Consider the following 14,458-nt stretch of genomic DNA (forward strand, 5'->3'; position numbering starts at 1 on the left):
TGTGTCGAGTTGAGTTGATGGTTTTGTTTCCTTTCTTAGAAATATAATTATAGGATTTGTATGATCAAAGTCCATTACCTTTTTAGATGCTAATGCTCGTCTTTTAAATCATAAATAAGCCATCAATTAACAACACAATTCGTATCGGTAACATTTCCGAGTTCCTTCCGTTTGTATGGCATGCCCTAGTTTACTTTATTTTTAAAATTATCTTTTTGTATCTCTGTCCATGTTCTGCTTATTTTATTCTCCAGAATTTCAGTCAACTGCTATGAAACCCAATTAGTAAGATTACAGGATTAAAGGCGGAAATGGAAATGGCTTTATATAAGCATTTTGCCTATTACTACATCCTATTCACTTATATTTTTCAGAATGATCAATTGGAAATACTAATCTTCTCTTATAAAATATACTGTTTAAACCAAATGGTGGGTGTGTGTGGGGGGGGGGGGGCGCAGGGGGTACTATCGTACGATCAGTTGGATTTAGGTGATTTAACTGATTAGATAAACATGATTCTTCTCAGATTGGGCTAATGAAGAAGGGCATACTCCTTACGGTGCGCTATGAGGGAAATTTTGCCCGGGCAGTGGCGCTACTGCCAACCTCAAAGGGATCTTTAATGAGCACGTCAATATGTTCACGGTGGGACCTCGGTTTTCGTCCCTGGGGGTCACGGTAGATAAGTGGGTAAGACGCTGGCTCGCTATAGCCTAGAGGTCGGGTGTTCGATCCCTGCATTGGCCGAGAAAGTTGACCCAGATTTTCCGGCGTAGCCCCCCCCCCCCCTTGTCAGTGATGCAGGACGGAGGGCCTGGCAAGGACAGCTGTCTAGTCATTCATTCTGATGAGACGAAAACCGAGGTCCCGTGTACACATTGGCGTGCACGCAAAAGATCCCTTGACAGTTGAAATTCGATATAAGAGGCGCCGTAGTGTCGCTGTCTGGGCAAAATTTCCTTCATAGAACACTGTATGGCGTATGCCCGTCTTTATTAGCCCAGTTTGGAGCAAAACAGCAGGACGTTAAACCCCATTTCATTTCATTTCATTTCGGTTTTCGTCCCATTCGAAAGAGTATATGCTGTCCGTTGCCAATGACAAGAGGTAACCATGCCATGCCACCCCGCATACTTATGTGACAAAACTACTAATATATGTTGGCGAAGTATGGAACATTGATAACCTAAAGAAACCCGGTCTAATTATGATTATTAGTATCTGTTTTTCATATAATAACAGGTTACTGCAAATCCAATTAGTCCACCACCACCTGAACAGAATCTGAGCATGTCATGGCAGCTGTTACTCAAAACGACTCGCATGCAACACCGTCATTAAATTTACGCATTGCTTGCGAAAAGATATATGAAACGATAGTTATTGTATTGGAATCGACAGTATTTTTAACCTAAATCTTTTTTAACCTGGAACTTGCTCTTTCTTTCGGCGACTTAAATGGGGTTTAACAGCCTACTGTTCTGCTATGAGAGGAATTTTACTCGGGCAGCGGCACTATGGCCCATTCTTATATCGAATTCCATCTGCCAGGGGATCTTTTACGTGCACACCAATGTGTATGCGGGACCTGGGTCTTTCGTTTCATCCGAACGACTAGACAACTGTCCTTGTCAGGCCCTTCGTCCCGCACCACTGACAAGGGGAAACCACGTCGGAAAATCCCGACGAACTTTCTCGGCCAATGCAGGGATCGAACACACTACCCCCAATATAGCGAGCCATCGTCTTACCCACTTAGCCACCGTGGCTCCATCGGTTGACGGACTTCGGTTTCAGATATGTATTTCAAGAAGGACACCGATGACGTTACGAACCGGGGGTTAGTAGTTATTATCGGAAAACATCATTGCGTAGATTTCCGTGACATTTACAAGGTTTTTACGTGCGCGCTGCATCATAAGGTCTCTCATTGATTTAATTGGCGTGTTTTCGATTATCCGGTTGTACGTGACAAAGGAGTAGGGTCGCCTGTCCCGCCTCGTGGGTTTTCTCCGGGTCCTCCGGTTTCCTCCCACTGCTAAAGACCCCTAAACGCAAGCGAATTATTGAAATAAAATTGAACCATATGTTAGTCCCGAAATGACCTATAGCTAGTTAAACCCCATCTCTATATCTCTCTCTCTCTCTCTCTCGAGTTAATAATATTGATGCGCTTCTTCTCTCAGTCTCTTTATATTTTAACATACACTAGATGATGTTTCTTTTCAGAGTCCTTGTCCTGCACCACTGGCACCAGACTGGAACATACCGAGGCATTGAGGAATAACAGGAAAAGGCGGACATTTTTCACACCGGTTAGTCGCGACTAGGGAAATGAAGACGGGCATACTGTTGTGCCCGGACAGCACCGCTATGGCCTACTCTTATTTGGAATTCGGGCTATCAGGGGTTCTTCGACTATATTGATCTCCCGGTTACAGAATCAGCGTCTTACTCACTTGGTGGATTCGAACAATATAAGACGAGAGGGTGGAGGGTGATTGAATGGTTAGCGCGTGCGCGCTGCATCATAAAGTCTGTCATTGAGTCAACTGGCGTGGTTTCGATTCCCCGGTTGTACGTGACAACGAGCAGGGTCGCCTATCTAACCTCGTGGGTTTTATCCGGGTCCTCCGGTTTCCTCCCACTGCGTATGTCCCTCTTCATTAGCCATTCTCTCTCTCTCTCTATAGGACGCAAGACATGAAATAAAATGTAATGGGGTTTAACGCCTTACTGTTCTGCACTTACTTGGCTAATGAAGACGGGCATACGCCATACAGTGTACTATGCGGGAAAGTTTGGCCTACTCTTTTACATGCACTCCAACGAGTAAACCGGATTTTAGCTTTTCGTCCCATCTGAACGACTACTGACAAGTGGGAGATGAACTTTCCCGGCAAACACCGAGATCGAACACGGGACCACCTGGTTAGCGAACCAACGTCTTACTCACCGGCCCGCATAAGAAAGCAAGAACACAATAAGACACACTTCAGTTTTAACTATTTATTTTGAACAAATGTTTGTATGAATAGAAAGAGGGGTGTGAGTGTGACAATACAACACATATTGAAAACACGTGTAACAATACTTTACATGTACAGCACTTTTATAGTAACAATAGTCTATATAGCACTTTTATACAATCAAGTAACAATAGTCTATATAGCACTTTTATACAACCAAGTAACAATAGTCTATATAGCACTTTTATACAACCAAGTAACACTAGTCTACTTAGCACTTCGAGACAACCCATCTTTATTGTATCCATTGACTTTAAACATACATTATTGCAGGTCTTTCTTTAGACCTGAAATGTTTTCTAAAATATTAATTAGACATTAATTAACTGATCCAGGCCATAATCAACTCTCGATGGCATCGGATTTCTCCGATATTAAATAGATTAGAACGGTTCAGTCATATTTTGCAATTATTGCAAACGTCTTGTCAAACCTGCAAAGGCTAATATCTTCGCTCGCAATATAGTAATTGGAGTGAAATTTTCAAATTATGTCATTTTACATGATCTATTTTCGAACTATTATAGCAAGAATGGCTAGCTCTTTATCTAAATCTCACATAATGCATCTTTAATGTTAATGCCAGTCTCTTTGGTGTGTAAGCAAAACTAGTCTATATAGCGCTCGGCGTCAGACCGAATTTATTGGACCCATTGACTTTAATGTTAATTCCGATCTCTTTGCCCTGCTCCAACTTTTCGTTGGAACGTTTTTCACTAGACACTTAGCAACATCTAGCCACGTGTTTGCTGAGCACTGGCATTTTGAGTACCATATTTTAGTACCATATTTAATACCATGAAGTACCATATTTTAGTGGTCACCAACTATTATGAAGTACCATATTTTAAACAGGCTAATTAGTGGTCACCAGCTATCTGTTATGTTTGCATGTACACCAAGCATTGACAGGCGACTGGGGTGTGATGGTGTATTGCGGAGGCGTTGCAATCCACGTACTTCTCACAGTGTTTCGTTTGATGATACCTTATCCCACTCCACCACTGCTGGACAAACTGGTGATTCCTGTCCCAATGTATCACTGGTTAACAGTCTGATTAACAACCAATCCATTACAGCGTACCAATCAATTGGTATTAACCAGAGCTCTAAATAAGTCACCGTCAATGTGTATAATAATGGCAATCGAGACTGCGTTACGCACAAAATTTATTATCAGCTATATATCAGCTCAAAGTAGAAAAAATAATTGTGTGACAAACAAGGCTATTTAAAACAACTGTAACGTCAACACTGACGTATAATCTGTTTATCATATGTTGGACAACGAAGCAGGCGAATAATGGTTTCACAATCCATAATAAGTGAATTAATCCACTGTCCGAAGATCTACCAGTCGGACTCCCGCGTGACGTATATCAACTGCCCGAAGCCGGACTTTCATGTTACTTCTCTCAATGCTTGCATACAAACTGGGCAGAAGACAACTACGTCCCCGACAATGAAAGAAGTTAGAGATTTGATGAGGCGATAAAAATAGAAACGCTCCGCAAAATCTGCTTCTCACGGGTTGATAACATTTGAGAATAATAGGTCATTGGCTAGATGACCTGGCGCCTGGTACGTTCGGGCATTTTTATGCGCGAACTCTTAGTTTTTTTTACTGGCATGCGCACAGGTACTATTTCTTTTTCTTTTAACAAGTACCCAAATCGGGGATTTCGTGCGGAGGTAGTTCGGAGGTAAACAGTCTGTGAAGTACAACACTTGCCACTGTACCTGTGTATCGCTAATTATAAACCGAATGTGTGAAGACAGTTCATACATATCACTCAAAAATTTTTCAGTACAAACTCAGTTGATTCACGCTCGATTTGCTACTAAACAAACCCATCGGTTTATTTTCTCAACAGTGTGACCCGAAGTGACCGCGGATTTATTGACCTTGTATGAACTTATCCATAGCTATATCCTTACACCGAGAGAAATTATCTAGTCTCGGTGAAAAGAACCATGGTCATCTGGTAGAAAATTACTTTTGTATTTTTTGGAACGGAAAACAGTGTTTTTAGAAGCAAACTAACCTGCCGCACATGAGGAAGTCATTATACTAATAATAAAAGGCGAGACCTCTTTTTGCGGCGCAGGCTTATCACTGAGTAGTAAACCGTCCACAAACAATAATATAGGAAGCCTAGTGACGAGTGTAGTAAGTAGGCTATAGACTATAGGTTTGAGTCGAGATTACTCGCTTTCAGTTTACTCTGTTTTTGCGATAACCAATTATGTGAGAAATACCATACTGACATTCGGTTTTTAAAAGTTGTACGCGAACTAAATGCGTTTGTCAGATACTGACAGAGCAGCCCCGAGTCGAACAATCGCCGCCCGAGCTGTCTTCGTCAGCTAGTTTCACAATATCGTGCAATAGGTGTATTAATGTGAGTTTTAGGTTTAACCCCGCAAACAATGCCAAAATAGTGTTTTCACTGCTTACAGAAAACTGAAATTTAAAAAAAAATTTTTTTTATGAGGGTGACCCTCCCTATCGAGCTCCCGCTCGGTCTGCGCAGCCTCATGCCTGGCACATACTGTCAACATTGTATATTTTTCCATTTCCGCCCTTCCCCCCCACAATATATATTTCACGGCTACGTTGCGACGGTACCAACATACCTAGTTGTTGACACCCATTACATCACTCCTGTCTAACAAATCATAAAGCTGTGGTGTTACGGTGGCGGCATAGTATTTCACCGTAACACCACAGCCACTCTAACCATTCATAATACATCTAACTATCCCTTTACAGCACTTCACTCCCAACACATTTCCCCTCGTCCTACTTTCCCAAACGTCAACAACACATCTCATACATCCAGTTCGCTGATTAACCCTTGTACCACGTCTACTGGATTATCCGGTTTCTTATATTATCATGAACAAAGTCTAAGGCATGTAACTAACTCTAAAAACAGATGTCGACGCCCATGAAATTAATTTAATAATTGCCATTTCAGAAATCCATTTAAGAATTGCCATTTCAGAAATCCATTTAAGAATTGCCATTTCAGAAATCCATTTAAGAATTGCCATTTCTGAAATCCATTTATGAATTGCCATTTCAGAAATCCATTTAAGAATTGCCATTTCAGAAATCCATTTAAGAATTGCCATTTGCATTGTCAGTTCAATATCTTCATGGATCATATCTATGTTTTTTAATTAATCCTAATTCGTCGTCAGGATTCATGTTTGTTTCTAATAATGCATGAATTATGGAATTTATTTCGGGGAGGAGCGGAACTCATACTTGAGTTGGCAACATTTACTGTATATTTCCCGGTTACACATAGGCAATGGAACGGATCCAGACCATCCATACATTGAAGGCTATGAGTTTCTGGGTGACCACGACTACTACCACCACCGGATAACTCGTGACGTGATCCGAAAACGGACATCTTGGATAGTCCATTCTATTTGAATATAATTAATGCCAGGGTACTATATTCTGGATGAATCTGACATGACGATTTACCCCATACTACCCATCACCATCCCATTTTAACCGAATACTACCAAATACCACCACATACTACCTCATCCCGAAAAATAGGGACAGCATCCTTAGCATCGAATACTATAAGTTAGAGGCACGATATTAAAATTCACAACTCACAAAACAGTACTTGCTGGAAATTATTTCAAATTCTGTCCACATGAACCCAAACCTGAGCATTTGATTAGATCCCACAATCCCGTAACAAGTATTTTCTATAACACCCATTTAACCAGTCTCAAAACATTTAAACAATTCTTAAGAATTATTTTAGCACTGGTCACTTCGTTTACAAGAACATACATACATGGACAAATAAATCAAGGCATCCATTACAGAACGTTTAGGTAAAACAGGACCTGGAAAAATATTACTTTGATGCCTCTTAAGTAACACAAAGAAAATTCCTCGTTCTAGAGAAATAAAAAAATAAATTAATAAATTAATAAACCAGGGCCCTGTTTCACGAAATTTTAACTAAAGATAAAATCCAGATTTTAGTAGATACTTCAATTTTGATTGGCTAAGCACTAAAATCAATCAAATATTATCCAATCAAATTACTAAAATCTGGATTTTATCTTAGTTAAAATTTTGTGAAACAGGCCCCAGTCTTATGGAAAGACGAAATGTCTGCTGTGAATATCTACAAAGGTAGGGCAAATCCCAGTCCCAAACAACAAGAACAACGCCCCCATTAATCGAAATGGCTATTTCGTTTAACAACTTAATGACAGGAATCCTTCGCGTTCTTACACATATTTCTTATAGTTATTCAGACCCTTTATAGGTCAACATTCGTTTGGAAGTATATGGCAACACAAGATAGCTACGTTCAGCATATGTTGCCGAGATGCATTCCAGGGTCTTTACTTCATCACAAAAAGTCTTGTGTCCTACAAGGATTTTACTTGCAGCACAGGATGAATATTTGTACGGTGTCTACATGCAGTCTTAGGTGTCTATTTGCAGCCCAAGGAGTGTACTCCCAGCACACTATGAGTACGTGCAGTCCAAAATATCCACCCTAAGCACAAGGTGTATAGTCTCGCCACAAGGTGCCCACGCAAGTACAAGAAGTCTACATGCTGTCCACGGTGTCTACTATCAGCATCATTTATCTACAACCAACACAACACAAGGTGTCTATTTCAACCGAAGATATCTATTTCAACACAAGATGTCTATTTCAACCGAAGATATCTATTTCAACACAAGATGTCTATTTCAATATAGTGTGTCTAGTAGCTACACAAGAAGATGTCTAGTAGCAACACAAGAAATTGTGTAGTAGTAGCAACACAAGGTGTCTAGTACCAACACAAGGTGTCTACTTTTAAACAAGGTGTCTAGTAGCAACACAAAATGTCTACTTTTACACAAGACATCTAGTTGCAACACAAGATGTCTACATTAATTATCAGAGTTTCGAGTAGGAAAGATAGAGTGAATCACAATCCTGAACATTAGTGTCTCTATCTAAAGGACACACTGGAATATTAGCGTAATAAAAAATAAAATGAAATAAAATAGGGTTTAACGTTCTACAGCTTTACGATCACAGGGCTATTGAAGACGTTGCTCAAGCTTAATTAATAAGCGACGTTTCTTCCTCACCCTTACACACTTCTTCATCTTTATTTTGTATTTCCGGAAAGTCACATCGTCCGGGCATCGCCGTGAATGACGTGTGGGACTGTTCGTTCTTTCGATTTATAGCACTTTTAAAACAACTAAAATATCTGTCCACGAAAACTTTTCTGAAATTGTCACCGCAACACAAATACACGAATAGATTTACTGCAAAGCTCATATAATATATGATTTGAAAAATAACTTGTATCATCTGATCTAGTGTCGGTTTGGAGGGACGATGTTTCAGGAACGTGAGCAACACTATTCGAAGTCGAACCACGTGACTTGGCAAATTTAGGGCAAGAAATATGAAGCTGACTGCAAAGAGCATGCGCGTGACTTTCGCTTGTGGAGAATTGGATCTTTTGTAAGAGCCGCCATTTTGAACAGATGAACAATTCTGTTTTCCTCTCAGTCTCGTTTGTCGCTTGTATGATTTAATTACACTAAGAGTAATGGCGACCATGAGGAGTATGATGGCTATAGAGGGTATCAAAAGAGTTATTATCATATCGCCGTAGGTCAAGAAACGAGTTATCATCAAATAATTATCATTGGGACTGCAGGTCTGTAAGTTTCCATGAACAGTAATGTGAGTCGTCCACAAGGAGAAATTATAAATGATCACTCCCACGACGCTGAAACCAATGATGAATCCTTTAGCCACGCGGATGTTACAGAATCGAGCGACAGTAAATGGATGACAAATCCGGATGTAGTTCTCACACGTTATCAACACCACCAACCAGACGGATAGAAAACCGAAAAAGTACGTGAAGAATATGACACACTGACACACAACCACCGTGTGGAATATCCGCACTCTGAACGCATCCCCGAGCCACATTATAAACAAACAGATGAGGAATCCCGTATCGGACAGCGATCGGGCCGCTAGATACCAACTACAGGACGTACGTCGTAAGGATTTGCTGATAAATACGAAGAATGCCAGGCTATTTCCGATTAGTCCAAACGTTGTGATGATTGGTATGGCAACCAAATGAAATTTCGCGAGAATGTAGATTCCGGTATCCATGTTTGGTGTTTGCAACCTGTCGGACGTATTTTCAAACTCTGTAGAGTTCAAACCAAACTCAGTGATTGTAGTTGAGTTGTAAATAGGTGTTGAATGTTCCATCTTGAGGTTTAGCAAATTTCTGAAAATATAAATAAACGAAATAAGAATAATCAAATTTTTGAAAATATAAACAAACGAAATACGAATTAACAAAGCTTTGAAAATATTAATAAACGAAATAAAAAATTATAGAAAGTAACATTAACGATTAACGTTTACTTTGGTGGGAGTATATAAAAATACTAAGGCAATACGCTCCTCATAGAAAGTATGCTTTAAAGTGTTTATAGAAACACTTCAGACAAGAACGTTTTCCAGCTCCGGAATATTTCTGTATAATTCCGGGGCGTTCCTAGTTTATTATTAGAGGTGATGAACTTAGGGCATGGTGCACGTTTTTCGGATAGGACGAAAGTACACTTGGCAGTTGGAAATGTCAGTGTTCGCGTGAAGTTTTGAACATATTCGCATTTTAATATCTGATTTTTTTAACTATTATAGAGACAAATTTCAACTCTTTATCTAAAGCTTACATAATGCATCTTGAATGTATGAGTTATGATGAAGTTGGTTTATAATAATCTATTTCGACTGAATAACAACATCTGACAAACACATTAAATGAAACATACAATTTATACACAGGAACACATCTGGACAATTAGCCTCGACCCAGTCCACTGGGGAATACCTAACTATACCACACGTCATTAATTAGATAATAGGGCGATTTTATATTTTCTAAGCTATGAACAGAGTTCCATAGTGCTGGGAGTCGCGGTGGCACTGGCTCGCTAACCAGGGGGTCCGGGGTCAGATCCATCCGCCCCGCGGTGTACTATGAGGAACATTTTGCCCTGACCGCTGCACTACAACCTACTCTTACTGTAAATGTCCCATTAGGTACACGCGAACGTGTACACACGACCTCGCATACTCGCCCTGTTTCCTTGCGTTCTCTCACTCGCCTTTTTGATCCCTCGTGAATGTGTGCATTGGACCACGCTGTTCATCCCATACGAACGACTAGACGCTGTTTCTTCCAAGCCCTCGGTCCTACTTATAAATTTAAAGTCGTTTGGGTGGGACGAAAAATCGAGTTCCCATTTACACATGGGCGTGACATGTGGGATTCGATATAAGTGTATGCCGTAGGACAGCTGTCCGACCAACGTTTCCCTCATAGCACCTTGTATGACGTTTGCCCATCTTTATAAGAACTATGGATGCAGAACAGTAGGGCGTTAAACTCCATTTCATTTTTATTTCCTATTCATAACGGTGTATGAAAGCGACAAAACACTCCTTGTATATTTCGAAAAGAAAATCAACTCTTATACAGATCGAGATCCGATGTAAATGAAATATGGGTCTGTAGACCGAGGTCATTATCTTACGAGTGGGATTTCCTATTACTTCTATCGTGTTTCGCAGTTTCCAATATATAACCTCGAGGTCGTGCTCTATCCCTCACAAAATCTCCGATAATATGTCTAACAAATCCTTTAAAAGGTTTCTCTATGATGAACCAACAACCAGATCTTCAAGATACGAGATATAATAAAGACTATAAACCCCCCAACCATTATAATTTGTTATGTCACAATGTCTGCTGATGTTAACAGATTTGGTCTGTAATAGGTGCTGATGTTAACAGATTTGGTCTGTAATAGGTGCTGTCGTCGTAAATAATGTTAAATCTATCTAAACAACGACCTTGCGTAATGTTTTATTTCTTATCGACATTAGTTATCTCTCAAATAATAAATCGCAAATATCTGTTAGAAAAGACTAGCTATCTCGCAAATACGACCGCGCTAATATTTTGTTAGAAGTTAACGCTTAAAGGGCGGGAGGGCATGGGATAGAATGGCTACCTCTCAAATACTAACGTGGAAATATTTGTTAGGGACCAATTCTTAAGGGGAGGTTGGGGGGTGGGGGTGGAATAGAATAGTTATCTCTCAAATACTAACGCGAACATATGTGTTAGGGTTATCGCTTAAAGGACAATATTGGTGCCAGTTATTATCAAATATGTGATAGAGCTGGTTAAACACATTCCAAATATAATTTTAACACAGAGATCATTGCTACGATAGCTGAGTAATACAGGTTTCCTGAATCGGAAGTGACGAACGTCAAAGGAAAACACGAGTCATCTCTCTATATGACTGACTGATACACGGCCGAATTTCTGCTCACTAATAATTCCTTAGAAAGTTGCAGATTCGATCCCGTTTTTGGCCGAAAGAGGCTCTAGGATTTTCCCGCTTTGTTTCCCGTTGTCAGTGGTGTAGGAAGGGGGTCCTAGCAAGAAACAGCGTCTAGTGCGAATGGAACGAAAACTCGCGATCCGTTCTCCATATCTAGCAAGGAACAGCGTCTCGGATGGGACGAAAACTCGTGTTGGCGTGCACCGTTTGCAGTTGGAACTTGACGACGAGTAGGCGGAAATGCCGCTGTCCGGACTATATCCTCCCGATAGTACACTGCATAACAGCATTTAGCAGACAGACAACTATCTACATCAAGAATAGATCTGTGCCCTAAATGGCCACCATATCCAAATATTTAATATATGTCGTACACAAAAAGAATAATTAATCTTTTCCGTGATATTAAACTGAAGCGGGATAAATATATCCCAATATTATTGAAGTATACTTAGAGTTTTCGACTAAAATCGTCAATGTAGGAATTAAAATGTCGATCAACTGGCTTAGTGTCTATTCTTAAGAGGAGCTAATTGTAGACAGACAGTGTAAGTTTAGTATGTGCTTAACATAATCCGCCTTCACTTTAGCGGTTGGTGCAGACAGGTAGGACGCCCCATTTCATTTTCTTGATTACCTTCATAACTCGATGAAGCTAAATATGGTCGTACTTTGTCTGAAAGTGGGTTTTCGGACAATAGTCGGTAATATCATAGAATTATTGTTAGTATTCAGAGACGTAATATTTTTACAGTAGCATTATTATGTAGAATTATGGTGTTGTATTAGAAATTATTTGCATTTAGAACCACTTATCTCAAATAATCCGCCCTAACGTAACGTGATAGTGCGATTAGAAGAGCTTTTGTTTCTTTGTTAAAATTATAGAACATATATTTCTAATGACGATCGCCATTAATAAAAGCGCTCAGTGGCATTCACTAACTAATTAAACATACATTATGCAAGAGCTAAATCTGCCTATTGAAAGCCTTTCTTTAGGTCTGAAATGCCATCTAAATTATTAATTAGACATTAGTTAACTTGTACAGACCATAATCAACTTTCGATTTCATCGTTAGCCTCCGATATTTACTGGATTTTAATACATTTTGTGATGGATGATTTAACGTCAGAATGTTTAATCGAGACTTTGTTTATTATCGTACCAACTTTAGTAATGATGATCGAGGCTAGGCCTTAAATTCAATCTCTAATATCTCGGTGGAGTATTTTTACTGACATTTTCAACATATTCTCTGTAGGTTATCTTTTTTTTAACTATTATAGCGAGAACTGTCAACACTTTATCTAATCTCGCATAATGCCCCTTTAATTAATGTAGATCGCTACTAATTGACCAATCACCAATGTCATCGTTACTAGCACAAATCCAAGTTTCGTTTCGTTTTTTATAGTTGCAATTTTTGTTTTGACTGTCATTATTCTACATTACATGAGGGAAAAGACATCTCTAACTATACTAATCAGCTGACGTTTTCATCAAATCATTCTAGAAAACGACGCACTAAATGGATCAAAGCAATTTTTTTGTGAACAGTATGTTGACAAATTAGTGATTAATTCACCACAATTCCAAGATATTACGAGAAGGTTTAGAGTCTGTACACAATCAATACATCAGTATCTGTTGTGTCCACCGCGAGTGTCAATAACAACAGCGCAGCGTCTGACATGGAGTCGACCAGAGCGCCATTGGCACCTGGAACCACACTCCCAGAGAAGCCTGGCGCAATCCATCGACTGTGTTTGGTCTCGGTACGACGTTATTAAGTCTCCTCTCTGAATTTCATCCCAAAGATGTTCAATCGGGTTTAAGTCCGGGATAAGGGCTGGTCAGTGCATAACGTTGACAGCGTTCTGTTGTAGAAAGACCCGGGTAACTCTGGCGGTGTGCTGGAAAACGTTGTTTCGATGACGTGCGAAAAGTGACATGACGTGGGGTCTGAGAGCTTGATCGATGTAGCGCACTGCTGTGATGCCGCCTCCTCTCCCTGGACCAAGATTTTGGACCACCACTCGACCCACTCTCTGGTTCAGGCCGAAGCCACCCCAAACTATTATGCTTGGACATCCCCAGGAGTCTCGTTCCATGACACATTGGTCAGAATAACGTTGGCCATGTCGACGCCATTTTCTGATCCTGCCATCTGCAGTTGATACGCAATACCGACTCTCATCTGTGAACAGAACAGTTCTCCATTGATTGTGTCGCCAGTTCTGGTGTTGTTGGGCAAACTGTAGACGTTCACGTGAATTGCGAGAGGTGAGTGTCAGACCACGGTAAGGTCTACGGCAATGAAAGTTCTCTTTGGCGCACTGTATCGGTACTGATGGGTATGGCCAGCGTCGAGTCTTCCAAACGCCTGGTTCCTTTGAACTGTCAGGTATGGGGGTGCATTTTATAGGGCTGGTCCCGGTGAACAGAACGTGCAGCATGAGTTACACGAAAATCATGGAGAACACATTACCTTCTCAGAAGTCAGTTTGCGTTTTTGAGAACAATTCCTGGGTTCAATTGTGTGTTTGGGAATGAGCCTTCTTGCTCAGGTAAAGTTGGAGATGTGGTCACTAATATACAATGGTAAGTTTTATGCAATGCGTCTATTCAGAGTAACATAACAAACTGACGTTTCTTTTGCTGCTTAGTATATATCGTGTTTCAACGATACGATACAAATCTTCTGCCTATTTTTTTTAACGGTCAAATTTGAAACTCAATCTCCGATGCTTAACTGGTTGAGCATAATGTTACCGTAACCGCCATATTGATCCATTACCACTAAACATGGCGCTATACCACATAACTATCTACATCAGGGTGGAATGTACCACAGCTTTACCAAAACATGGCGCTGCACCACATCATCAACATCATGATGGGACATACCACAACATTACCAAAAAACATGGCGCCACATAATAGAAATACAACATGGCGCATCACCAT

The 14,458-nt window shown here is 40.2% G+C and overlaps 1 protein-coding gene across 1 annotated transcript in view; it reads right to left on the reverse strand.

Annotated features, from left to right (window-relative positions):
- Positions 1–7,873: 7,873 nt before the first annotated feature.
- LOC126821786 (thyrotropin-releasing hormone receptor) overlaps positions 7,874–14,458 on the reverse strand; it is a 71,824-nt gene continuing 65,239 nt past the window's right edge. The window contains exon 4 of the mRNA XM_050550322.2: positions 7,874–9,350. Coding sequence (XP_050406279.1) covers positions 8,144–9,331 — 1,188 coding nt within the window. The 5' untranslated portion in view covers positions 9,332–9,350 and the 3' untranslated portion in view covers positions 7,874–8,143. The remainder of the gene's footprint in view (positions 9,351–14,458) is intronic.

This window comes from Patella vulgata, chromosome 1 (assembly GCF_932274485.2).
Source record: "Patella vulgata chromosome 1, xgPatVulg1.2, whole genome shotgun sequence".
NCBI classification, from domain to species: Eukaryota; Metazoa; Mollusca; class Gastropoda; family Patellidae; genus Patella; species Patella vulgata.